This window comes from Macaca thibetana, chromosome Y (genome assembly GCF_024542745.1).
Source record: "Macaca thibetana thibetana isolate TM-01 chromosome Y, ASM2454274v1, whole genome shotgun sequence".
In the NCBI taxonomy this organism is placed as follows: domain Eukaryota; kingdom Metazoa; phylum Chordata; class Mammalia; order Primates; family Cercopithecidae; genus Macaca; species Macaca thibetana.
The window spans coordinates 11079320-11105280 of NC_065599.1; the positions used below are offsets into that span (position 1 = coordinate 11079320).

The following is a 25961-nucleotide window of genomic DNA, read 5'->3' on the forward strand; positions in this document are numbered from 1 at the left end:
TTAAAGACAATGTAGTGAATAGACATTGTGGAGTCACTCATATTGATCTCGAAGCCAACTTCACTATAACTCGTGCCTAAATGACGCTCATCAAATGTGTATTTTCCCCATGAGACTGTGCCACTTTCCTGTACTTAGGGACGCTAAGTAGCATGTCAGCACTGATTTGGGGATATTTGAAAGCGCAAAATCACTGACAAAAAGCACGAAAACACAAAACACAGGACACCAAATAGACCTGAAAAGAACCCTGTTGACAGTATGTGCTGGCCTGAGAAGGCAGTGTCTGGCTTTGCTGAACCTCAACTGAGAACATGAGCTACTGAGAAGCTCAATTCTGGCCGGGCGCGGTGGTTCACGCCTGTAATCCCAGCACTTCAGGAAGCCAAGGTGGGTGGGTCACTTGAGGCCAGGAGTTCAAGACCAGCCTGGACAACACAGTGAAACCCCGTCTCTACTAGAAACACAAAAATTAGCCAGGCATGGTAGTGCATGCCTGTAATCCCAGCTACTTGGGAGGCTGAGGCAGGAAAATCACTTGAACACAGGAGGCAGAGGTTGCAGTGAACCAAGATCATGCCACTGCACTCCAGCCTTGGTTACAGAGGGAGACTCCATCTCAAAAAAAATAAGAAAGAAAAAAGAAGTTCAATTTTTTTGCTGTTCTGTGCATGAACAAAATCGCCAAGGATAAGGAGAGGAATATAAAAGGTAACTATTGGGTCCTGGGCTAAATACCACAGTGATGAAATAATCTGTACAACAAACCCTCATGACATGTGTTTACCTAAGTTACAAACTTTCACATGTATCCCCGAACCTAAAATGAAAGTTAAAAAATAAATAAATAAAAATTTAGAAAAGGCCGGGTGCAGTGGCTCACGCCTGTAATCCCAGCACTTTGGGAGGCTGGGGTGGGTGGATGACAAGGTCAGGAGATAAAGCCCATCTTGGCCAACATGGTAAAACCCCGTCTCTACTATAATACAAAAAATTAGCCGGGCATGATGGCGCGTGCCTGTAATCCCAGCTACTTGCGAGGCTGAGGCAGGGGAATCACTTGAACCCGGGAGGCGGAGGTTGCAGTGAGCCGAGATCACGCCACTGCACTCCAGCCTGGCAAGAGAGTGAGACTCTGTCTCAAAAAAATAAATAAATAAAAATAAAAATTTAAATGCCGGGAATGTTGATGTGGGGATGACAAATACATTTTAGCAAGTAGGCAAGTTCACAAATACAGAATCCTTGAATGATGAAGATTGCATGTACATAGGTTAAAACAAGTTAGTAACAGTACTTCTCATGGAGTCCAAAATATATCATTGTCTTTCTCGGAAAATTTAAAATCCCTTCCCCTCTGCAGCATCTTGTGAATTAGGCTGTTACACCATGGGACTGATACAGGGGTATCCTGGGGGTGTAGTGGGGGGAGGGGGTCACAGAATTTGGGCCCCTCATCTGCCTCACTGGATCCTCTACCTGGCTATGAAAGCCCATTCCTTCTTTCCGAACCCGGAAAACTTCTATTCACCCCTCAAGGCCCTAGGAGAATGTCACCTTCTCCAGGAAGCCCTCCGTGATCCTCTCCCTGGCCAACCTGAAGCACTTTCTCACAAGCATTACCAGAGGCGATTTGTAAGCATATTACAGTTTAAGGAGCACAGCTCCAGACCCCAGTTCTTAACTCCATTAGCAAATTACACATATCTGTGGGGTTTTCCTAAGTCCTCATGCCCAGGCTAATTAAATCAGAAACTTTCCAAGGTGAGATGCAGGTGTCTATAAGCCTACCCACGTGATGCAAACGTGTGGTCAACTCTGCAGGCAGGGACCTGTTACAGATCTTAACTTCCTTAATATCTCTTAAAATAGCTTGTCTCTTTTCTTCTATCTCCGCTGACTTATCCAGGCTCTGCCAAAAATAGCCCCAGCCCCTCCCACCTGTTCTCCATGCTGTTATCCAAAGAGGGGCCTTCAGCAAGTTAAGTGTCCCTGCACAGTTTTCTGCGTCAAACCCTTCAGGGGAGCCTAAATCTGCACTCCTCAGCAATGGCAACAGAGGCTGCCCACCATCTGGCCCCTGCAGCTCCTCTAGCCTGAGATGAACTGCAGCTGCCCCATCATCACTCTTACTGCTTCGCTACCAGGCTGAGACACCCTTCCTCTTCCTTACATCTGGCTTGCTCTGCTCACTCTTGGAAGCTCAGTGTCCAGGGAGGGCCCCTCATGGGAGAACTCTCTCTGACCCCCTGAGCAAGTATGGTCCCTGCTCTGTGCCTCCACACATCCAGGCCTTCCATCCACAATGGCGCTTTTATGCCCAAATTGATGCTCTGGTTGTTACCTCCCAGGCAGAGAACAAAAAACAGGGACCAGGTATGTCTTCTCTGGGCCCACAGCAAATAGCACCAAGAGCACATTTAACTTCAACCTATGTTGGCTGAAGGAATGCATGAGAAAGCCATGGACTGGGAGGGTGGATGGACGGGCAGGTAAGTGGATGGATGGGTGGGTGGGTGGGTGAACGGATGGATGGATGGATGGATGGATGGATGGATGGATGGATGGATGGATGGATGGATGGATGGATGGATGGATGGATGGATGGATGGATGGATGGATGGATGGACGGACGGATAGTTGGATGCATGGCTGGGTGAGTGGATAAATTAATGAGTGGGTGGATGGTTGGGTGGATAGCTGGGCAGATGGATGGGTAATTGGGTAGACGAGTGGAAGGATGGGCAGTAAGGGGATGGATGGAGGTACGGGTGGATAGGCAGATGGATGGTTGAGTGGATGGACGAGTTTAGGTGGGTGACTAGGTAGGTGGATGGGTGGACGGATGGATGAATGATGGATAAGTGGATGGATGGCTAGTTAAGTGGATGAGTGGGTGGGTGGATGGATGGAGGTATGGGTGGACAGGTGGATGGATGGTTGGGTGGGTGGGTGGGTAGGTGGATAGATGGATAGATGAATGGATGGACGGGTGAATAGATAGGTGGATGGATGGATGGATGGATGGATGGATGGATGGATGGATGGATGGGTGAATGGGTGAATGGATAAATGGATGGATGGTGGATGGGTAAATTGATGAAAGGATGGGTGAATGGATGGACAGATGAGTGGATGGTAGATAGGTGGATGTATCAATTGATGAGTGGCTGGATGAACTAAAAGGATGGATGAATGGATGTATGCATGGATGGAAAGATGAATGGAGAATGGATGGATGGATGGACAGGTGCATGAATGGATGGGTAAAGGAATGAGACGATGGATGGATGGATGGATGGATGGATGGATGGATGGATAAATGAATGGGAGGATGGGTGGATGGATGGATGGGTAAATGAATGGGAGGATGGGTTGACGGATGGATGGGTTGATGGATGGATGGGTGGGTGGGTGGGTGGGTGGATAGATGGATGGATGGATGGATAAATGAATGGGAGGATGGATGGATGGGTGGGTGGATGGATGGATGGATGGATGGATAAATGACTGGGAGGATGGATGGATGGATGGATGCATGCATGCATGGATGAATGGATGAATGGGTAAATGAATGGGAGGATGGGGTGATGGATGGATGGATAAATGGAGGATGCATGGATGGATGGATGCATAGATACATAAATGGATGGGTAAATGGATGAAAGGACACATGAATACCTAGAACACGGAGACCCCGAGGAGCTGGAGAGGCCTCAGTGACTGGTCTGAGACAAGTTCACCATCAGGATTCATGGGAGTTCTCTTCCATATCAAAATGCCCATCACTGGACATTCTCCTCCCCTTCAAGTCACACTAGTGGTGAAGGCAGGCATCCCTCAAGGTCCACAAGGCCGTGCCTGGGGAGCTCTGTTCAGCCCACACACGCAGCCACCAAGTCCCAGGCCCAGCAGCCCCTGTGCCCAGGTCTCGCCACCGACAGAGCTCATGTCCACATGCATTTTTCCCCATGCTGACCACGTGGTCAGCAGCAAGCTCCTGAACTCTCTGACCCCAGTGTCTTTATCTACCAAAGACCCATGAGAAATATCTTAAGGGCTCACTGAAGATGAAATAACAAACTGAATGCTCTTTGAAAAATGTAATCCATGGCACAGACGTTCACATCCGAGAAGCAGTCGTGGGAAATCTCGTGTAGGAGGGAAGAAACAGAATATCCAGCAAAATAACAATGATTCTTGACAACTCAGTCACACATGAAGACCCTCCGAGGGGCTTTTAAAAAATTCCTAATAGCGGGATGCAGTGGCTCCTGCCTGTAAACCCAAGACTTTGCCAGGCCAAGGCAGGTGGATGGCTTGAACCCAGGAGTTCAGGACTAACAACATAGGGAGACCCTGTCTCTACAAAAAATGAAAAATTTGGCTGGGCATGCCGGCTCACGCCTGAGGGAGGCTGAGGCAGGAGAGTCACTTGAACCCGGGAAGCAAAGGTTGCAGTGAGCCAAAATTGCGCCACTGCACTCCAGCCTGATGACAAAGCGAGACTCTGTCTCAAAAATAAAAAATAAAAAATAAAAAATAAATAGGCTGGGCAGGGTGGCTCACGCCTGTGATCCCAGCACTTTGGGAAGCCGAGGCGGGCAGACTATGAGGTCAGGAGTTCGAGACCATCCTGGCCAACATGGTGAAACCCCGTCTCTACTAAAAATACAAAAATTAGCCGGGCGTGGTGGTGCGTGCCTGTAGTCCCAGCTACTCAGGAGGCTAAGGCAAGAGAATCGCTTGAACCAGGGAGGCGGAGGTTGCAGTGAGCCATGATTGCACCAGTGTACTCCAGCCTGGGCAACAGAGCAAGACTCTGTCAAGATGAGGAGGACGAGAAGGAGGAGGAGGAGGAGAGAAGAGGAGTGGAGGGGAAGGGAGGGGAGGGGAAGGAAAAGGAAGGGATAAGGAAGGGAAAAGGAAGGGACAGGACAGGAAAAGAAAAGAGAAAGGAAAAGAAAAGATTAGCCAGGTATGGTGAGGCGTGCCTGTGGTCCCAGCTACTTTCCAAGCTGAGGTGGGAGGACTACTTGAACCTAGGAAGTTGAGGCTGCAGTGAGCTATGATTGTACCACTGTACTCCAGCCTGGGTGACAGAGCAAAATCTTTTCTCAAAAATATTTTTAAAAAAATTAAAACGCCTAACATGTCTATAAACCAGACTACCCAGGTAACCCTGGGCAAGAGTGACGTTTCCAAGCTTCCTGCAATGGAGTCAAAGCTGAGAACCTCGGGTCTAGATCAGCAAGAGCCACTGGAGGGTGGTCAAGCAGGTCTGTGTCTCAAACCGTCACTCAGAAATCAGGAATGCAGGAGGGATGGGCATCACAGTTACTGGTGTGTTTTTAGCCTGGACTCTGTAGGATTAAAATATGTCCACCAGCCTGGACAACAGAACGAAACTCTGTATCTACAAAAAAGATAAAAATTAATTGAGTGTGGTGGCACGTGCCTGTAGTCCCAACTACACAGAAGGCTAAGGTGGGCAAATCACCTGAGCCTGGGGGTTCGAGGCTGCAGTGAGCTGAGATCGCTGAGATCACACCACTTCAGCCTGGGCGACAGAGTGAGAGCCTGCCTAAAAAAAAAAAAAAGATTGCAGGCTGAGCATGGTGGCTCACACCTGTAACCCCAGCACTTTGGGAAGCTGAGGCAGGAGGTTTGCTTGAGCCCAGGAGTTCAAGACCAGCCTGGGCAACATAGTGAGACCCCGATTCTACAAAAAGATTTTTAAAATGAGCTGAGGGTGGCACATGCCTGTGGTCCAGCTCCTCGGAAGGCTGAGGTGAGAGATGCACCTGCACCCAGGAGGTCAAGGCTACAGTGAGCTACAATCGTGCCACTGCACTCCGGCCTGGGCAAGTCTAAAAAAGAAAGAAAAGAAAAAAGATTGCAAGCCACTGCCCAGTGATATGTTTATGATATGATGAGTGTCTAGGGGCTTGTAGTTTAAGAGTAGAAACCGCTTCCCATAGGTGGCTATAGCTGTCCATCTTGTCTGTCTATTGGATGCTATGTTAGCACCAAAGGACCACAGCCTCTTGAGTAAAGATATCAACATAGAGGGCCTCTACCTTCAAGGCCACCTCGGCAGGGTCTCGAAAGTCAGGTGTTCATACCCATCTCCTGCTTGCCCAGATCCAAACCCTTCCCTGTCCTGCTATTCTATTAAATGCCTAACACTTCTCTCTGAGTGTGTCCCTTCAATTGCTGAGACTATTTTGTGCTGAATTCATCGAAGACAGCCCTATGTGAATTCATATTTAGAACCCAACCCATTTCCCCCAGAAGAAGATAGCTAGCAACAGCAGCGGAAGACGCCGACTGGCAATATTTGGCTTCTGGCGGTAGTTATAACATCTGTATGCCTAACTGTAAGCCCATTGGCCCTAAAAGACAATGCAGTGTGTTTATTCTTGTCATCATTCCAGTCCATCGTGTTCCTGCAGAAACGAAAGCTCCTTCTGCTCAGCATCCCCTCGTGGATCAATGCTTGCCAGGGTGCATTGGGACAATAATTTTGCAGGGTCAGGCAAAGCAGAAACAAACAAGAGTCAGGCTATCCAGGCTCAGGTGCCTCTGATGAGTAATGCCTGCAGAACCCCTGGAATGTAACAGCTCTGGCCAGTCTGCTGCCTCCTCAAGAAGGGCTGTTAGTTCAACCAAATACATTATTGTCAGCTTTTAAAGAGCGCTCTTGGAGCAACGGCTTTGCTCCCGGAAAAGCTGCAGAAAATCAGAGTCTTTCGAGTGCTTCTCAAAAACAGGGGACCCACCCCAGCCCATGACACCACTCAGTTGAGAAATCAAAGCGAATTAAAGGGGTTTGCAATCGCTTTCAGACCCATCCAACTGCCGTCCACAATGACGAACATGTATTATATCTCAGCCCAGCCCAGTCCACCAGGGCAGAGGGAGCGGAACAAAAGCTTTGCCCATGTGGCTTCTTTAGCAAGGCTTTCCATGCACCCTGTGGGCGTTTTATCCTCTCCTCTGTTGAATTTTCTTCTCTGTCAGGCGGGTGGCTGCATGCTACTTTCACAGCCCACTTGAGAAACACTGGTTTGAATCTGACTCTGGGGGAGAAGAAAGGAAGTTTCTGGTTTCCTGCTCAGGGGAAATTTTAATACTATGACTAGGAGACCGTACAAGGCGTGGTGGCAACCCTGAGTCATACTAAAACAAAGCTGAAAAACACACCCATGCACCATCTCCTCAAAACTCACCAAGGAACCAAGCCAAGAAAGAATACTGAACAGGAAATTCAAGAAGAGGAAGTCGTTCTGGTCTCTAGAGATGTGAAAAGATACTATCAGTTGGACAAACGGGAGTAGAAATTTTGGTGAGCTACCATGTTTCAGACAAGAGACTGGGATAAATCAAAAAAGAACACACTCTGGCAGGCCGAGGTGGGTGGATCACCTGAGGTCAGGAGTTCGAGACCAGCCTGGCCAAGATGGTGAAACCCCGTCTCTACTAAAAATACAAAAATTAGCCAGGCATGGTGGTGGGCACCTGTAATCCCAGCTACTCAGGAGGCTGAGGCAGGAGAATTGCTCAAACCCAGGAGGCGAAGGTTGCAGTGAGCCAAGATCGCACCATTGCACTCCAGCCTGGGGGACAAGAGCGAGACTTCATCTCAAAAAAAAAAAAAAAGAGTATCAGCAAATCCTCAAGCCCTGGACAGCCTGCAGCCTGAAGCTATACCAGCAATGATGAGACCACATTCACAAGCAATCCGAACCCCACCTCCCCAACTGGGAGGACAGAGGTGAACCACGGAAGACAGCGGAAAATCCTCATGGGCCTGGACTCGGAACCACAGGATTCGGAATGAACAAGCTTCACTAACCAGCCTTTCTCTGCTATTTAGTTGCTGCCCCTGAAGACTCAAAGTCTTTTGTCTTTCTCTGCCAGTTCTCTAAAAATGGACTGTTCTTTGTTGAGGATGCTAGAGCAGCTAGAATCCAAGCCACCTCCTTGAAAACTACCCATTTCTAGGTGTATCAATGAAAAATGCATGTTAATAAAGTTTGGTTTGTTCTTCCTGTCTTTGGTTACAGGAGTCCCTTCCAAGTAAGAACGCAGGACAGTTGATTTTTTAAATGATTTTTCAGGTGGCTCACGCCTGTAATCCCAGCACTTTGGGAGGCCAAGGTGGGCAGATCACTTGAGGCCAGGAGTTCGAGGCCAGCCTGGCCAACATGGTGAAACCCTGCCTCTACTAAAAGTACAAAAAATAGCCAGGTATGGTGACATGTGCCTGTACTCCCAGCTATTCAGGTGGTTGACACAGGAGAATTGCCTGAGCACGGGAGGCAGAGGCTGCAGTGAGCCGAGATCCTGCCATTGTACTCCAGCCTGGGTGACAGAGCAAGACTCTGTCTCCAAAAAAATATATATATATATTTTTTTCAGTCTGGGCAACATAGCAAGACCCTGTCTCTACAAAAAAATTTCAAAGTGGTCAGGCACAGTGGTATGTGCCTGCAGTCCCAGCTACTGCAGAGGCTGAGGTGGAAAGATTGCTTGAGCCCAGGAGGTAGAGGCTGCAGTGAGCCTGATTGCACCCCCGCACTCCAGTCTGGACAACAGAATGAGACCCCACCTCAAAAAAATACTTTTCAGCCTGGTCAACATAGCAAAACCCCATCTCTACTAAATATACAAAAATTAGCCAGACATGGTGGCGCATACCTGTAGTCCCAGCTAACTGGGAGGCTGAGACAGGAGAATCACTTGAACCTGACATGGAGAGGTTGCCATGAGCTGAGATCGTGCCACTGTACTCCAGCCTGGGCAACCGAGGAAAATTCCATCTCAAAAAAAAAAAAAAAAGACTTTTCCTCCTTCACACCCCTAAAGACACACGGGTCTTATTTCTTACTGTGTCTATAAATCACAAAGGACATGTAATTCTTTTCCCCTAAAGTAACAAGAGTAATTAGAAAATTTTCAGCAGGACTGAAAACCAGCACAAGGCCCATGTGGCTACTGAGACGTCTATCTCTCTGGGGGAAGATATCTAAGTCTGAAAACATTCCAGACAGACAGTATCCATGAAATCCCGCCATGATTCCTAAATGCTGAATTGGGAGAAGTGTTGTATGAGCTGCATTTTTTTCTCAATGACAGCATGTACCCACCACACAACCTTCCGGAAGAAAAGTGATTTCCAGACAAACAATCATTTACTTGAATATCTCCACAGTGTAAAGACATGTATTTGTATTTGAACAGTGTCTCATACACAGAAGAAAGGAGAAAGAGCTAAAGCAGGAAGTTTTCTTTGTTTTTTTCTTTAAGACTGAGTCTCTGTCACCGAGGCTGTAGTGCAGCGACAAGATTTCAGCTCACGTCATGGCAACCTCTGCTTCCTGGGCTGAAGTGATTTTCCTGCCTCAGCCTCCTGAGTAGCTGGGATTATAGGAGCTCACCACCACACCCAGGTAATTTTTGTATTTTTAATAGAGTCGGGGTTTTGCCATGTTGGTCAGGCTGGTCTCGAACTCTTAGCTTCATGTGATCCACAGGCCTTGGCCTCCCACAGTGCTGGGATTACAGGCCTGAATCACCATGCCCGGCCTTTAGTAGGGAGTTAAATGCAAAGCAATCAACTTTTATCAGAGCCAAACATGCTGGTGGAAAATCAAGGCAAACTCGCGGGATGATAAAACCCACTTCCTCTGCCCAGAAACATTCTCCTAATAACTTCCACACACACCCACACGGGCAGGAGACAAGAGCTCTGGAGAGTAAAAAAACGAAGCCCACGCTTGCTCCACTGGGGTGAAGGAATCCTGAAGAGGCCTGGTATTGTTCAAGAGATGGCAGTTCCGTGGGTGTTTGGAGTTTTTCAAACTGCACAGGCCGCTGTGCCTTTGCCCGGGGGTGGAAATCAGCCTTTGCTGGAGAGCACGGATGCATTGGATGTGCGCTGCTCTACTGTCTGGGACGGGGCAGCCCTGAATCAGCGCATACATACAACTCCCAAGCCCTCCTCAAGGTTTTCCACCTTCAACACTATTGGCATTTGGGACTAGATGAATTCTTTGTGCTGGGGGCCGTTCTGGCCCTTGAAAGATTCTGAGCAGCTTCCCTAAGCTGCCCCACCCATTGCAGGATGGTAGGAGGTCCCACCCCAGGGTGGCAACCAAAAATGTCTGCAACCATCACAAAGTGTCTCCTCCGGGCCAGCGTCGCCCTGTGGGAACGTCCTGCTCTCTACAAAGCTGAAGCCTCCTCTTTTCCTCTATACACTTCCCTCTGTCCATCCACCCCTCACCACATCCCACCTGTACCCCTGAGAATTTATGAAGACACCAAGGAACACAGGGTCCCCAACCCTCTGAGATCAGGCCAGGGCTATCAGCACCAGTGTGAGAACCTACTCCAGGCTCAACGGGGTTGTGCACCTGATGCATATCGCTCGATAGGAAAGTGTGTTCTGAGCATCATCAACTCAAAAGTCAACTTTCCTAATGAAACAACATGTGTATTAATATTACTGGGACAGGCTGTTTCTGTCTCCATCTCTAGCAGGGTCAGACTGGAAAGACGAGGTGAGAAGGGTCCCTCAGGGAGATCCATCAGTGCCGACGGCCAGGCCTTCCTCTGCAATTGAAGGACAGATTGGCCCCTGTTATCCCCCTGTCCCACTGCCCTTCCCTACCCACCCACCCCATAGACAGCTACGCTTCCCTTTACTCAAACATCAGCAGCTTGGAGTTCCTAAGCCCAGTATGCCTCCAAAATCAGGAGTTCCAGATGAACACTGCCATGGGTTTAAAAACTGTGCAACGCAGTGAGCCGACATCGCGCCACTGCACTCCAGCCTGGCGACAGAGACTCAGTCTCAAAAAACAAAACAAAACAAAAACAAACAAAAAAACTGTGCAACGACTTGTTTGGGGCTCAGAGAATATAAGGCTTTCCACCCACTCTCCTCCAATGACCTGGAATGCCAGACCAGCCGGCAAAACTGTCCCCAGGGCTTCAAAACGTAGCCCAGCCCCTCACCAAGGCTGACCACTGGGAACCCCGGAGTTATTTTGTGATGGAACTATAATGGTGCCTGTCGCCCTGTCTCCCATCTGCCTGTTCAGATGCCTCTGTTCTCCAGGAAACTGAATTCTTAGGCCACCAGAACTCCCTTGGATATATTTTTCCCTGACCCCAAGCACACAGTAGATGCAAAGAAAGGAAGGAACGCATGAAGGATGAAGAAATGCATTCGCAGAGAGACAAGAAAAAACCCTTTCATCTAAAGGGTGCCTTGGGAATAAATGCAGCTGATAAAACCCTACAGAGCCATCCCGTTCGTGGTGGCAGCTTGCCGGCAAGAAGGAAGGCCATTTAGGAAGAAAAGGGAGAAACAGGAAGCTCTGCTTGGAACCTCCCCTGCAGGCTGGAAAATCCTCCCAGTTTTCCTCTACAGAGCAGGCTTCATTATCTCTAACCTCTACCGAGTGAAACCACAATTTCTAGGATACCCGGGACCCCTTTAAACAGGGTGTAAACCCATTAGCAACTCCTCCCTAAAAATACAGACCCGGTCTAGTCACCACAGCTCCAGGCTGAGCTAGATCCCCTCAACACAAACCGGGCCGCCTCTGTCCTCCCCAGGGCTGGGCGTTCCCGCCTCTCCTTCCTAAATATGTCCAACCCTGATAAGGCCGGTCCTGAAGTCTACACCACCTGCAAGCCGGTCTACTTAAAAGCCTGCCTACTTAAAAGCAAAAATGCACTGGCCACTGGAAAAAAAGAATTGATAACACACCACATCCAGCAGGGTCCCGTTTCCCTTTCAAAGGGAGGGAAACAGAAAAACATGATTAGAGTAACAATTAGAAATAGGCCCGGTTTAGGCCGTGCGTGGGAGGGTGACCGTGGCTCGCTCTTCCCTGGATACTTTTTGTTTCCCGAATTCTCCACCGCTACAGATGGACAATTTGGTAAGCACACGTTTCTTTCGGCGCCCCGTGTTGCCTGGCGCACACGCGCTGAAATGCCCAGAGCCTGCATCCACAGTATTTTGGAACATATTCAGGGCTCAAAGTGTTTTTCTAACTTTTCCTTCCCTTCCCCCCACCACCCGGGTCTCCGGCTCCCAGCGATTCCAAATTTAGGCCCGGGACGCAGGGCGTGGCTCTGACAGGCAACTCCAGGGCGGCTTCCGCGCGCGGCCTAAAGACGCAGGTCCCCAAACCCTGCGGGGAGATAACGGGGTGGGGTGAGGGGCTTATCCAAAGGGGCAGAGATCCGTAAGAAAGTCCCCTAGATTGGGAAGAATCGTATGCCACCTCTCCCAAGGCCCCCCCAAATTTAAGAGTTTACAACTCCGACAACAAACGCTGACTTTTCTCTGTGAAATGGCTCCAGGAAAAGCGTTGGGGAGAAAGTGGGGGCCTCCTCCGGGCCTGGGCCCCCGCGGGCACAGCACGTCCCGCTAGGCAGGGAGGAGGGTGCGGGTGTCCCCGCAACCCCGCATCCCAAGCGGATCCCCAGGCCCGGTCCGCGCCCTCTGCGTCCCGCCACCCGGATCCCTCCGCTCGCTCACCCGGGGCGGCGACCAGAGCACCCAGCAGGCCGAAGAGCAGCAGCGCCAGCGCAGCCCCGCGGGCCATGGTGCGCCCAGAGCGCGCAGGGACTGTCCCCGAATGCAGCGCGTGGGCGAAGGCGGCGGGACGGATACTCCCCCACGGGCCGGGTGGTGCGAAGCCCGAGGAGTACTTGAAGGGGGCGGGTGAGGGGAGCGGCCCTGCAAGCTCAGCCCCGGCTGCGCCCGCCCCGCCCCGCCCCGCCCCGGCCTCCACGCGCGCACAGAAGGGGCGGGAACGCCGGGCCTGGGGAGGGGACAGAACGGGGAGGCGGGAGGGGATGGCCCCAGGCAGCACCGAGGGGAGCACGGGACACCCCCCTCCCTTTTCGAGAAGCTGCCCACGCCCCCTCACCCACCCACAAGGCCGTAGCCAGGGCGGCGCCGACCCGGAGCAAAGTGGACTACAACATTCTCGGGAAAGTGCGGGTCCCTCCCAGATTACAGCCCCCTGAATGCACGCCCCAGGGCAGCTCTTAACTGTAGTGGCATAAAACTGCCGCCCTTCTTGGAAACACAGAGCTCCCCCTTCCCCGCTCGCCCGTGCAGCCACTTCCCCTTCCCTTTAACAAGGACCCCCTCACCCCCTGGTCTCCAGTGGGAGCAAAATAAACTTTCCCAGCAGCTCCCCTGCTCGGGAAAGTGCGGGTCGCTCCCTGTCTACAGCCTCCTAAATGCACGCCTCTAACTGTAGCGACACGAAACTGCCGCCCTTAGTGGAAATGTGTGGCCCCACTCTCCCTACTCGCCCCTGCGCCCCTTCTCTGCCCCTAACAGGGACCCTCCCCTGCTCTGCAATGGGAGCAAAGGAAACTCTCCCGGCTCCCCTGCTGGGAAAATTATGGGGGCCCCTCCCAGATGCTCACCTCAGGGAGTTCCCCAAGGGGAGCAAAGGGCAATCCCCTCCCTGCTCAGGAAGCGTGGCCCCCGCTCCACGGGCAACCCCCGCCTCATGTCCTTTCTAAAGTGTCCGAGCTGGGGAGCTGGGGGTGCGCAGCCGGGAGGGTGGCGGACGCCCCCTTTGCGCGGGACCAAGGACGACCCTTGGAGGAGCCTCTGCGCTGGGGCAGTTTCTCCCCAGAATCCCCAGGACGAGGCTGGGAGTGGGGACTCCTGGTCATGGGGGTTAGTGGGGAACAATAGGGAACGAGGTCCCTTCTCCTATCTGGGGTGCCTAGGCCCTAGTCCTGGTCACGGGCGACTCGCCTTCCGAAGTGGGCTTCGAGGTTAGAGACCCTCCCGCACCACCGGCCACAGCTGCAGTGCAGTTGTCGCCCTTCCCACACTTAACTATATGTTTTTTGTTAACACCCAAGCCTAAAATTGTATCCATTTTCCTGTAGGGTGGTGGAACAACTTTGCAGCCTGACAAATAACCCTGAATATTCTTGCATTCCACGTTTCCAACTGTCCACGAAAAGAGTCAAACTAGGCCCGGCGTAGTGGCTCACGCCTGTAATCCCAGCACTTTGGTAGACCGAGGCAGGCAGATCACCTGAGGTCGAGTTGGAGACCAGCCTGACCAACAAGGTGAAACCCTGTCTTCTACAATACAAAATTAGACGCATGTGGTGGCGGGCACCTGTAGTCCCAGCTACTCAGGAGGCTGAGGCAGGAGAATCGCTTGAACCCGGGAGGTGGAGGTTGTAGTGAGCCAAGATCAGGCCACTGCACTCTGTCACTCCTGCCTGGGTGACAGAGCGAGACTCCGTCTCAAAAAAAAAAAAAAAAGAAAAGAAAAAGAAAAAAAAGAAAAGAAAAAGGAGTCCAACTCTAAAATACTTGAAGAGATTTAATCTGAGCCAAATATGAGTGACCATGGCCTGTGACACAGCCCTCAGGAGGTCCTGAGAACGTGTGCCCAACGTGGTCGGGGTGTAGCTTGGTTTTATACGTTTTAGGGAGGCGTGAGGCATCAATGAAATGTAAGACACATTGGTTTTGTCCAGAAAGGCGGGACAACTTAAAGCAGGAGGCTTCCAGCTTACAGGTAGATTTTAGAATTTTCTGATTGGCAATTGCTTGAGTTTCTTTAAAGTTCTGGGATCAATAGAAAAGAATGTCTGGGTTAAGATAAAGAATTGTGAAGAAACAAGTTCTTATTTGAACAGGAGCCTTTGGGTGCTAGGGTCAGAGAGAAGAGGTTGTAAAATGTTTCTTCTCAGACTTAAAGCCTGTGTGGATGTTAACCCCGGAGAGGCATCGTGAGGCATGTTTGACCCCTGCTTCGCATCACGGCCTGAAACAGTCTCTGAGGTTAAATTTTTAAAAAGCTCTGGCCGAGGAGGAAGTCCATTCAGATGTTTTGAAGGTGGGGAGGTGGGGGGCTTAGGATTTTATTTTATTGTATTAATTTATTGAGTTTTTGAGACGGAGTCTAACTCTGTCGGCCAGGCTAGAGTGCTGTGGCGCCATCTCAACTCACTGCAACCTCCACCTCCCAGGTTGAAGCGATTCTCCTGCCTCAGCCTCCTGAGTAGCTGGGACTACAGGCACCTGCTACCACACCTGGTTAATTTTTGTATTTTTAGTAGAGACAGGGTTTCACCATGTTGGCTAGGCTAGTCTGGAACTCCTGACCTCAAGTGATCCGCCCACCTCAGCCTCCCAAAGAATTTTATTTTTGGTTTACAAAACCCTGCCTCATCTATTGGCCCATTCCTGGGCTGGCAGACTTGCTGCCTGGCCAGCTGAGTCAGGGGCTCTGAGATAACAACTGTCTTTTTATTTTTATTATTATTATTATTATTATTATTATACTTTAAGTTCTGGGGCAGGCACATGTGCAGAACGTGCAGTTTTGTTCCATAGGTATACACGTGCCATGGTGGTTTGCTGAACCCATCAACCATCATCTACATTAGGTATTTCTCCTAATGCTGTCCCTCCCCTAGCGCCCCCCCCCACCAACAGGCACCGGTGTGTGATGCTCCCCTCCCTGTGTCCATGTGCTTTCCCACTTCTGAGTGAGAACATGTGGTGTTTGGTTTTCTGTTCTTGTGATAGTTTGCTGAGAAGGATGGTTTCCAGCTTCATCCATGTCCCTGCAAAGGACATTAACTGATCCTTTTTTATGGCTGCATAGTATTCCATGGTGTCTATGTGCCACATTTTCTTTATCCAGTCTATTATTGATGGACACTTGGGTTGGTTCCAAGTCTTTGCTGCTGTGACTAGTGCTGCAATAAACGTACATATGCATGTGTCTTTATAGTAGAATGATTTATAATCCTTTGGGTATATACCCAGTAATGGGCTTGCTGGGTCAAATGGTCTTGAGCTGTCCCCTGCCTGTGGCCATACCCACCCCTCCCTAGGTCATCTGCACCCCTAGGTCAGAAACCTGCAAGGCTAGAGGGGCTGGGCCTGTGCCCCAGGTGGTGTGAGTGATGCATATCTTCAGAAGTAACAGGGTGAGCTTGCACACCGGAAGGTTTTTTCTTTTCTTTTTTGTTTTCTTTTCAGCCAGCAAAACCCCAGCAACATAATTGCACTTTAGAGGCATGAGGAAAATGTAATCATTCTTCATGGGAACACCATCTTTAAAGTGTTACCTCTTGGAGTGAATCCCGATGAATTACCCAACCAGAGCTCCTTCCGTGGTATTTTCTCCTGCACCTCTCCCCCGACCTCCCCATGTGGCATTGACTCTACCAATTAGCACTTTCTTTTTCCCTGGCCACAGTCCTGGGCTGGGATCGAGGGAGGGTGTGCACCCTAGGTCAGGGTAAGCAGGAGGACCCTGGGGGCTCCTTTTGAGGAGAAAGGGGATGCTGGAGCTGCCTGGGCATTTTGGCACCCTGAGGCAAGTCCGACTTGGGATGAAGCAGAGATGCAAAGAAAGCAGGGTCTTTCTGCCGTCTCATACTCCAGAGACCCCTCTCCCTGTGAACTTGCTGCTTCGCCCCCATTACCTCCAAAAGAAAGGCCCTACCCTGGACAATCTCCAGCCTCTGACATTTGGACGGCACTGCAGTGCAGGTGAAGCTTCCCTCCTCTGACCGTCCATTATGTTCCAGTAGAGTCTAGACTCTGGCTGCCTTTCAGGGAGGGCGCAGGTCACTCTTGCCAGCCATAATAAAGACGCAACATCAGCTTCTGAAGGCCAGGCTTTGAGGCTTTTTCTTTGCGTTCACACAGATAAGCATTTGGAAGACTTCTGTTTCTAATTCATTTAGTTAGATGCCTTTTGCCTTTTTTCTTTCTTTTTTTTTTTTAACGCTACCATTCTTTGGCTCCAAATACGAATTTCCATAATATTCTGCAGACACTCTGGAACTGGCACCAAGAGGCTGTAACCTCCAGAACGAAAATTAAATTAATTGAAAAAGTCTTCTGAATTATGTCCAGGTGCCATGGGAAGCATCTTTTGAAGGCCACAAGCTAGGCTGAGGAAGGGATGGGGAACTCACCGCTGGGGCAGTCTCCATGTTTCCCATTTATTTCACCAGTGGAACCCCAAGAAATAACGACGTTCTGACCATTTCCAAGGGACCCAAGTGGCCACGCTGCACCTTTCAACCTAACCCTTGGTAGCTCCCGGCCTCCTGCGGAAACCTTCCATGTGTCTTTAATTTTTAAGAATTAGTTCTTCTTCTGTTTATTTATTTATTGAGACCAAGTGTCACTCTGTCGTCCAGGCTGGAGTGCAGTGGTGCGATCTCAGCTCACTGCAACCTCCGCCTCCCAGGTTCAAGTACTCCTTGTGCCTCAGTCTCCTGAGTAGCTGTGGCTACAGGTGCTCATCACCATGCCTGGCTAATTTTTGTATTTTTAGTAGAGATGGGATTTCACCATGTTGGCCAGGCTGGTCTCGAACTCCTGACCTCAAGTGATCCACCAGCCTCGGCCTCCCAAAGTGCTGGTATTACAGGTGTGAGCCACCACCCCCGGCCAAAGATTAGTTCTTCTGACTTTGGACTTTTCATACCCTGCTCTCCAAACCAGTTTTATATGTTTTATACTGCACACACACGTGGGTTATAATTATATTCCATCCTCATGCACACACATGCACGTGCATGCACACACACATGCATGCATGCACACACATACATGCACACACTATTGCAGACTGGCTTTTTCTCCCACTTTCTAGGGGGGATCTGTGGTTTCTTGCCCACGGGGCTTTGTTTACTGGTCTGGGAAATGGGTCTAAATACACAGCTGCAGAATTCAAAGGAGGACTGAGAATCAAACTACGCTGCACAGAACACGGAACTCCATGGAACAGAAAAGAAAGCATCGGGGCAGGGGGTTGTCAGAAGGAACCATTTCCAATGATAAGTGCATCCTTGAAGAAAATATGTCTAGACTGGGCACGGTGGCTCACACCTGTAATCCCAGCACTTCGGGAGGCTGAGGCGGGCGGATCACCTGAGGTCAGAAGTTTGAGACCAGCCTGACCAACATGGAGAAACCCCGTCCCTATTAAAAATACAAAATTAGCCTGGTGTGGTGGTGCACACCTGTAATCTCAGCTACTTGGGAGGTTGAGGCAGGAGAGTCACTTGAACCCAGGAGGTGGAGGTTGCAGTGAGCCAAGATCACGCCACTACATTCCAGCCTGGGTGACAGAAAAAGACTCTGTCTCAAAAAAAAAAAGAAAGAAAGAGAACAAGGAAATATGTCAATATGTCTAGACTGGGCACGGTGGTTCACACCTGTAATCACAGCACTTTGGGAAGCTGAGGTGGGTGGATCACCTGAGGTCAGAAGTTCAAGACCAGCCTGGCCAACATGGTGAAACACCATCTCTACTAAAATTACAGAAAAAATTTACAGGGCGTGGTGGTGAGTGCCTGTAATCTCAGCTACTCTGGAGGCTGAGGCACGAGAATCACTTGAACTTGGGAGGCAGAGGTTGCAGTGAGCCGAGATCGTGCCTCTTCACTCCGACCTGGGTAACAGAGAGAGACTCTGTCTCAAAAGATAAATAAATAAAAGAAAAAGAAAATATGTCTAGAGAGAAATGTTGGCATTCTTTCTGAGTGGCAAGATGCTAGGTGCTGTGCTGGTGGTGATACAGTTTGCCTCTGTGTCCCTGCCCAACTCGTCAAACTGAAATCCCCAGTGTTGGAGGTGGGGGCCTGGTGGGAGGTGACTGGATCATGGGGTCAGATCCTTCATGAATGGTTTTGCACCGCCCCCCTCAATTAAACCTCTTTCCTTCATAAATTACCTAGTCTTAGGTAGCTCTTCATAGCGGTGCGAGAATGGGCTCATATAAGCTCCCATTGTTTCTACATTATGGTGAGTTGTAGAATTATTTCATTACACATTACAATATAATAATAATAATGGAAATAAAGTGCACAATCAATGTCATGTGCTTGAATCATCCTGAAACCATCCCTCCCACCCTTGGTCCCATGGAAAAATTGTATTGCATGAAACTGGTCCCTGGTACCAAAAAGGTTGGGGACTGCTGCTCTAACCATCAAGGAGGTGGACACAAATCCCCACTTCTTCCAAAGTGTATGACATTAAAAAATTAGGAAAAGAATAATTTCACTATGGAGGAACCTCACAGACATAATTCAGATAGGATGCGTGGGCTAATTGATGGGTGAGTGGGTGGATGGATGGATGGATGGATGGATGGATGGATAGGTGGATGGATGGATGGGTAGATGTGTGCATGGATGTGTGGGTGGATGAATTGAGGGTGGGTGGGTGGCTGGAGTGGATTGTGGGTGGACGAATGGATGGATGAATGAGTGGATAGATGAAGGGTTGGATGAATGGGGCGGTGGATGTATGTATGTATGGGTGGGTGGGTGGGTGGGTGGGTGGGTGGGTGGATGGATGGATGGATGGATGGATGGATGGATAAATACATGGGTGGGTGGGTGCATGGATGGACAGACGGATGAATAGATGGATAGGCGGCTGGATATTCTTATCTCCCTGTTCTCTCAAATTGTGACCAACAGATGTTCTCCTGATGTCTAGATTATCTTTTTTTTTTTTTTTTTTTTTTTTTTTTGAGACAGAGTCTCACTCTGTCACCCAGGCTGGAAAGAAGTGGCGCGATCTCAGTTCACTGCAAGCTCTGTCTCCTGGGTTCACACCATTCTCCTGCCTCAGCCTCCCGAGTAGCTGGGACTACAGGTGCCTGCCACCACGCCCGGCTAATTTTTTGTATTTTTAGTAGAGACGGGTTTTCACCCTGTGTTAGACAAGGTGGTCTCGATCTCATGACCTCGTGATCTGCTCACCTCGGCCTCCCAAAGTGCTGGGATTACAAGTGTGAGCCACCATGCCCGGCTTTTTTTTTTTTTTTTTTTTTTTTTTTTTTTTTTTTAGACAGAGTTTTGCTCTTGTTGCCCAGGCTGGAGTGCAATGGCGTGATCTCAGCTCACCGCAACCTCCACTTCCCGGGTTCAAGTGATTGCCCTGCCTCAGCCTCCCGAGTAGCTGGGATTACAGGCATGCACCACCATGCCCAGCTAATTTTGTATTTTTAGTAGAGACAGGGTTTCTCCATGTTGGTCAGGCTGGTCTTGAACTCCCGACCTCAGGTGATCCACCCTCCTCGGCTTCCCAAAGTGCTGGGATTACAGGTGGGAGCCACCGTATCCGGCCTCTAGATTATTCTTAGAGAGTCAGATTCAAAACCGATACATTTGCAGTATGAAATATATGCACATGTATATTCCTGTACCATTACCCTGAGTCAGGTCAACTCTGCCACCCATTCGAGCTTAAGAATGTGATCTTCGGGAACGAGTAGCATCAGATCTTTTGTCTAGCTGCATTTGCCAGGGTATAGCCCACTCGCAATTTTCTTCCATGTACCCCTAACTGCTTGGCTCCTGCACCACCAACTCAGTTTTTTTCTCCTCAGGTTCCTACAGTGCTCTATTCTTGGTGATTTCTCAACATGCCCAGTTATTCAACAAAGCTTTTTCACGTTTTAAAAAATATTTTATTTATTTTTGCTTATTTTTATTTTTTGTAGAGACAAGGTCTCTCTCTGTTGCCCAGGCTGGTCTCAAACTCCTGGACTCAAGAGATCCTACCATCTCAGCCTCCCGAGTATCTGGGACCACAGGAATGTGCCACCATGTCCGGCTCATTTTATAATTTTAGAGATGGGGTCTCTCTGTGTTACCCAGGCTGGTCTCAAACTCCTGGGCCCAAGTGATCCTCTGACCTCAGCCTCTTGAGTAGCTGGGACCACAGGACTGCACCACCATGCCCAGGTTATTTTATTTTAGAGATGGGCTCTCACTATATTGCCCAGGCTGGTCTCAAACTCCTGGCCTCAAGCAATCCCCCAGTCTCAGCCCTCCCCAAGTCCTAGGATTACAGGGAGGAGCCACCATGCCCGGCCTCCACAAAGCTTTTTGAGTATCTGCTCTGTGGGATACAGCAGTAGAATCAAACAGCTGTGGCTCTGCTTCTGGGAGCAGCAAGTGTTTATTTTAATAGCCCTTAATTTATGTGTGTTTATTTAGATTTATTCGTGTTTATCTGAGCCTCCCAATAAGCTGTGGAGCAGTCACATCTTTGTTTGTACCTCAGCACCTGGCAGAGAGCCCAACAAAGAGAGGCAGCCTTTGAGAAGCTAAATTACTCAATTGAATGCATACACAACAAAACGTAGCTCCCCCAAAAGGCTAGGCATTTAGATAATGAGGTTTCCTATCTTTCCATACAGACTCACATGCACACACACGGTATACATGCATATATGTGCTATGAATGAGGTTTCCAATCGTTCCATTCACACACATGCACACACACATTCAGTATGCATGCTTACACGTGCCATGGGCAGGGTGCTGTCTGCTCTCCAAATTCCTGTGTTGACGTTCTGTTCCCCATGTGTCTGTACTTGCAGCAAGGAAATAATTAAGGTGAAATGAAATCGTAAAGTTAGGACCCTAGGCAGTAAAGTTAGCGCCTTTATGAGAAGAGATACCAGAGGACTTGCCTGCTCTGTGTCTCCGCCATGTGAGAACACAGCAAACCAAGAAGAGAGCCCTCGCCAGGAACTGAACCAACCAGTTCCTTGATCTTGGACTTCCCAGTCTCCAGAACTGTGAGAAAATCAATTCCTTTTGTTTAAGTACCCAGTCTACGCTATTTTATTATGGCAGCCTGAGAAGACTAATATAGTATTTACATACACGCCCCTGTCCACTGTCCGTCCATCCATTTCTCATGCATGTGTGAGACTCCAGTTGCTTATCCCATATCCTTTCTTTCTTCCTTTATATTAAGGGACCTTGAATTTACTGATCTTGGCAATGTGACGGCTGGAAGACGATATCTTCATTCTCCTTTGCAGTTAGGTGTAACCAAAAATCTATGTTCTAGTTAATAAAATCAATGTAAACCAAAGTTATTGGGTGAAACTTCTGAGGAGTCCCTTAAGAGGGGGACTATGGCCGGGCACAGTGGCTCAAGCCTGTAATCCCAGCACTTCGGGAGGCCGAGACGGGCAGATCACGAGGTCAAGAGATCGAGACCATCCTGGCTAACACGGTGAAACCCCGTCTCTACTAAAAAATACAAAAAAAAAAAAAAAAAAAAAACAACAACAACTAGCCGGACGTGGTGGCGGGCGCCTATAGTCCCAGCTACTCGGGAGGCTGAGGCAGGAGAATGGCATAAAACCCAGGAGGCGGAGCTTGCAGTGAGCTGAGATCCGGCCACTACACTCCAGCTTGGGCGACAGAGCAAGACTCCGTCTCAAAAAAAAAAAAAAAGAGGGGGACTGGTGGCCAACAAGCCCACTTTTCACTTTCTCTGCATCATGCCGGGCCTGCCTGGAATAATGATGTGATGTCTGGAGTTCCAGCAGCTAGCTTAGAGCAGGAAGTCCTCTAGAGGGTAGAGGTCCTATTCCAAGAATGACAGAATATATGGAGCAAAGGTGCCAGGGTGGTTGGTGACACTGCAAGATGGCCGTGCCAGGCCCAGAGCAACTCTGCTGACCTCACTACAGACAGAGGAGTACGTTTTTAACCTTACCGTTCAAAAAGTCAGATTTGTTTCAGTGTTATTTAAATCATTTTTTTTTTTTAATTTCTGGCCTCCATTGCCAGGGGCTGAGCAAAATTTATAGTAGAGACCTCCTGTGAGGTACTTGTGGGCAACCAAGGCATTTAAGAGGTGTCTGAGCCACATGCAGTGTCGGCTGTAGACACTCAAATGAAGTCTCATGAGTCAGTGGGAAGATGGATGTACAGATAGGTGGATGGGTGGGAGTTGTGGATGTATGGATAAATGGACAGCCATCTGGATGCATGGATTGATTGAGAGATAAATGGGTAGATGAATAAATAAATGGGTGGATGAATGAATGCATGGACAAATGGGTGGGTGAGTGGATGGATGGATGGGTGGGTGGATGGGTGGATGGGTGAATAGATAGAGGGTTGGATGAATGGGTAGGTGGATGTGTGGGTGGATGAATGAATGGATAAACACATGGGTGGGTGGGTGAATGGATGGATGAAAGGGTGGGTGTACACATGGATGGATGGATGGATGATAGATAAGGGTTTGGTGAATGGGTGGCTGAATGTATGTATGGATGAATGAATGGATGGATGGATGGATGGATGGACAGACAGATGAATAATTTGGTGAATAGGTGGGTGGATGTGTAGATGAATGGTTGTATCCATGAATGGATGGATGGGTGGGTGCACAGATGGATATGTCATCTGGATAGATGGATGGATAATTGGATGGATGGATAAATAGGTGCATGGATAGACGGATGGATGGGTGGCTAGAAAAATAGATGGATGAATAGACAGACGGGTGAGTGGACGGATGGATTGATAGACTTACAAACAAGTAAATTTCTACCTGATATTTTTGTATTGTCGTATAACTTTCTGTGTGTTCGTTCATTGAGGAACAACTGTGAATCAGGGGCTCTGGATTCATTAGCCCACCTCTGCTGATGAGGAAACATCCCAGGGCCATTGAGCTTGTCAGTGGTGGGCTGGGATTAAAATCAAGAGCCCTTTGCTTCTGAGTCCAGGCCATTTGCAGCACATTGCCTTGTGACTGCCTCAAAACCACAGGAATTTTCCTCAGAGTGTTCACAGTGGTCAAAGATAAAGAGTGTCTTGTATCCCAGAGTTCATACATTGGAAATTTTATGGTTTTTGCCCATCAGTGGTGCAAATCATTTTTAAAACAGTAATTTAATTTGGCACAAACTTGATGTGTGATCCTATGTCTGTGTGTCTTTTTAATTGTCTTACCTGTAGCATTGGTTGAGTCTTCGGAAGAAATTAAAAGGCATTAGGGAAGTTGCATAATATACAAACAACTACTTTGTTGATGAAGCTTATGCTTGCATTTAGTTTGACTTAGAGTCAAGAAAGAATCAACTTCCCAGAATCCTGTATTTGAAGCAGGAATCCTGTTTACCCCTAAGTCTGCTTAGATGGGTAAACAACCTTGTGGGTTAGAACCGGTGGTCCGTTAGGACTGTATCCAAGACCTAAGGTTGAGTCTTGATCATGACAAGTGTTGACTATGATGGTCCCAGTGCTGAATCTGAGAGAGCCACCCTAGGGTGTTCCGAAACATAGAATGTGACAGGAGAGCTGTTGGAATTTGTGTCTGTTAATTTGTGTTTATCTGAGTTTTCCAACAAGCTAGGAGCAGGCTCAGCTTTGTTTTTAACACGGTACCTGGCAGACAGCCCAATGTACAGACTGGGTACTTTAGATTCTTAATTGCTCAACTGAATGCAGGCAAGGCAAAAGTGAGCAGACCACAAAACACTCTGCAATAACAAAGCTCCTTATCTCTTTTCTTTTGCGCACACACACACACACACACAAACACACAAATGTGTGAGAATGCTACATGGTAAAAGTTAGCTTACATATGAATTATAAAATGCCTGATTGTTTCAGTTATTATGTATAACTAGTTATCCCAAAATTTACTGGTTTAAAAGAGTCACTGCAGCCAGGTGCGGTGGCTGACGCCTGTAATCCCAGCACTTTGGGAGGCCAAGGCGGGCAGATCACGAGGTCAGGAGTTCGAGAGCAGCCTGGCCAATATAGTGAAACTGTATCTCTACTAAAAATATTAGCTGGACATGGTGGTGCGTGCCTGTGGTCCCAGCTACTTGGGAGGCTGAGGCAGGAGGATTGCTTGAACCTGGGAGGCTGAGGTTGTGGTGAGCCGAGATCCTGCTACTGTATTCCAGCCTGGGCAACAGAGTGAGACTCCATCACAAAAAAAAAGAAAAAAGAAAAAACAAAGAGCCACTGCATGTATTTTCTTCATAAATCTGCAGTGTGGACAGATCGCAGCATGGGTGACTCTTCTGCTGAATTAGAAGGCTGGGGCTAAATCACAGAAGCTTTGCTCATCCACGTTTCTGATGCTTGAGGCTGGCTGTTGAAAAAGACTAGGACCAGGTACAGGATGTATAGGGCTGAATGCAGAATGAAAACATGAAGTCCCTTGCCCAAACTTTATTAAGAATTTCAGGATGACAGAAACAGAGTATTCATCCAAGCATGGGGTCCCCTTCTGAGCACAAGTCCACCTGCATAGACTGTGGGCTCAGGAAATTGGCCCTGGCTTAGGTATCTGGTGTGGCCGTCACCAAGAACAGCCACCCACGGCCTCGCTGCACGGCTTGGGCTTCTTCACAGCGTATTGGCTGGATCCCAAAAGTGAACACAGAGAAGGAGGGAGGCAAAGTGAGGTGACAGTTACAGCACATTTACAACCTGGTTTCTGAAGTCACGTGGCATCACTTCTGCACAAAAGCAGCCACAAATATCCACCCAATTTCAAGGAAACGGGAATTAGATTCCCACTCCTGATGGGAAGCGCCAAGGTTCTGGAAGACAGTGTGGGACAGAAATATTGCTGTGGCCATTTATGAAAAATATAATCTCTTCCAACAACAGTATGTGCATCATTGTAGCTACAGAGCTAACGCAAGCACATTTAAGCACTGTAATGTAATAACATGTGAAAATTATGTTTATTTATCCAATAAACATTGACTTAGCAAATAGAGTGTTACAGATTGTCTCCTACATGCAAAGCATGCCAAGGTGAGTAAGTCCTTTTTCTTTCATCAAATAGCCCAATTGTTCTGTTGAGGGAGAGCAAAAAAGAAAACAGAACAGCACAACAACGACACCACCAGAAATAACAATTTATCTCACACAACGTGATATAGTCTACAGATGATGGACACACAGTGCTGTGCCAGGAAAAAGGAGAAAAACGGAGGCCATGCTGGTTGAGAAATGTTTCGCGAATGAGACTGCATTTAAGCTGGGTTGTGTAGCATGTGTAGGAGTCTTCCAGATAGAAAATGTACAGGCATCCATTCCAGAGAGCATAC

At 48.7% G+C, this 25961-nt stretch overlaps 2 protein-coding genes across 5 annotated transcripts in view; both read right to left on the reverse strand.

Moving 5' to 3' along the window:
* The window catches only part of CD99 (CD99 molecule (Xg blood group)), a 48561-nt gene extending 35695 nt beyond the window's left edge, over positions 1-12866 (reverse strand). For 3 of the 4 annotated variants that reach the window (XM_050777748.1, XM_050777747.1, XM_050777749.1), the window contains exon 1: positions 12566-12827. In XM_050777748.1, the coding sequence (XP_050633705.1) occupies positions 12566-12632 (67 nt within the window). In that variant the 5' untranslated portion in view covers positions 12633-12827. Of the gene's footprint in view, positions 1-12565 lie in introns of all 4 variants that reach the window. The other variant, XM_050777746.1, reaches the window with a different exon arrangement.
* RPS4Y1 (ribosomal protein S4 Y-linked 1) overlaps positions 1-25961 on the reverse strand; it is a 381935-nt gene that overhangs the window by 152702 nt on the left and 203272 nt on the right. The gene's annotated exons all lie outside the window — the stretch shown is intronic.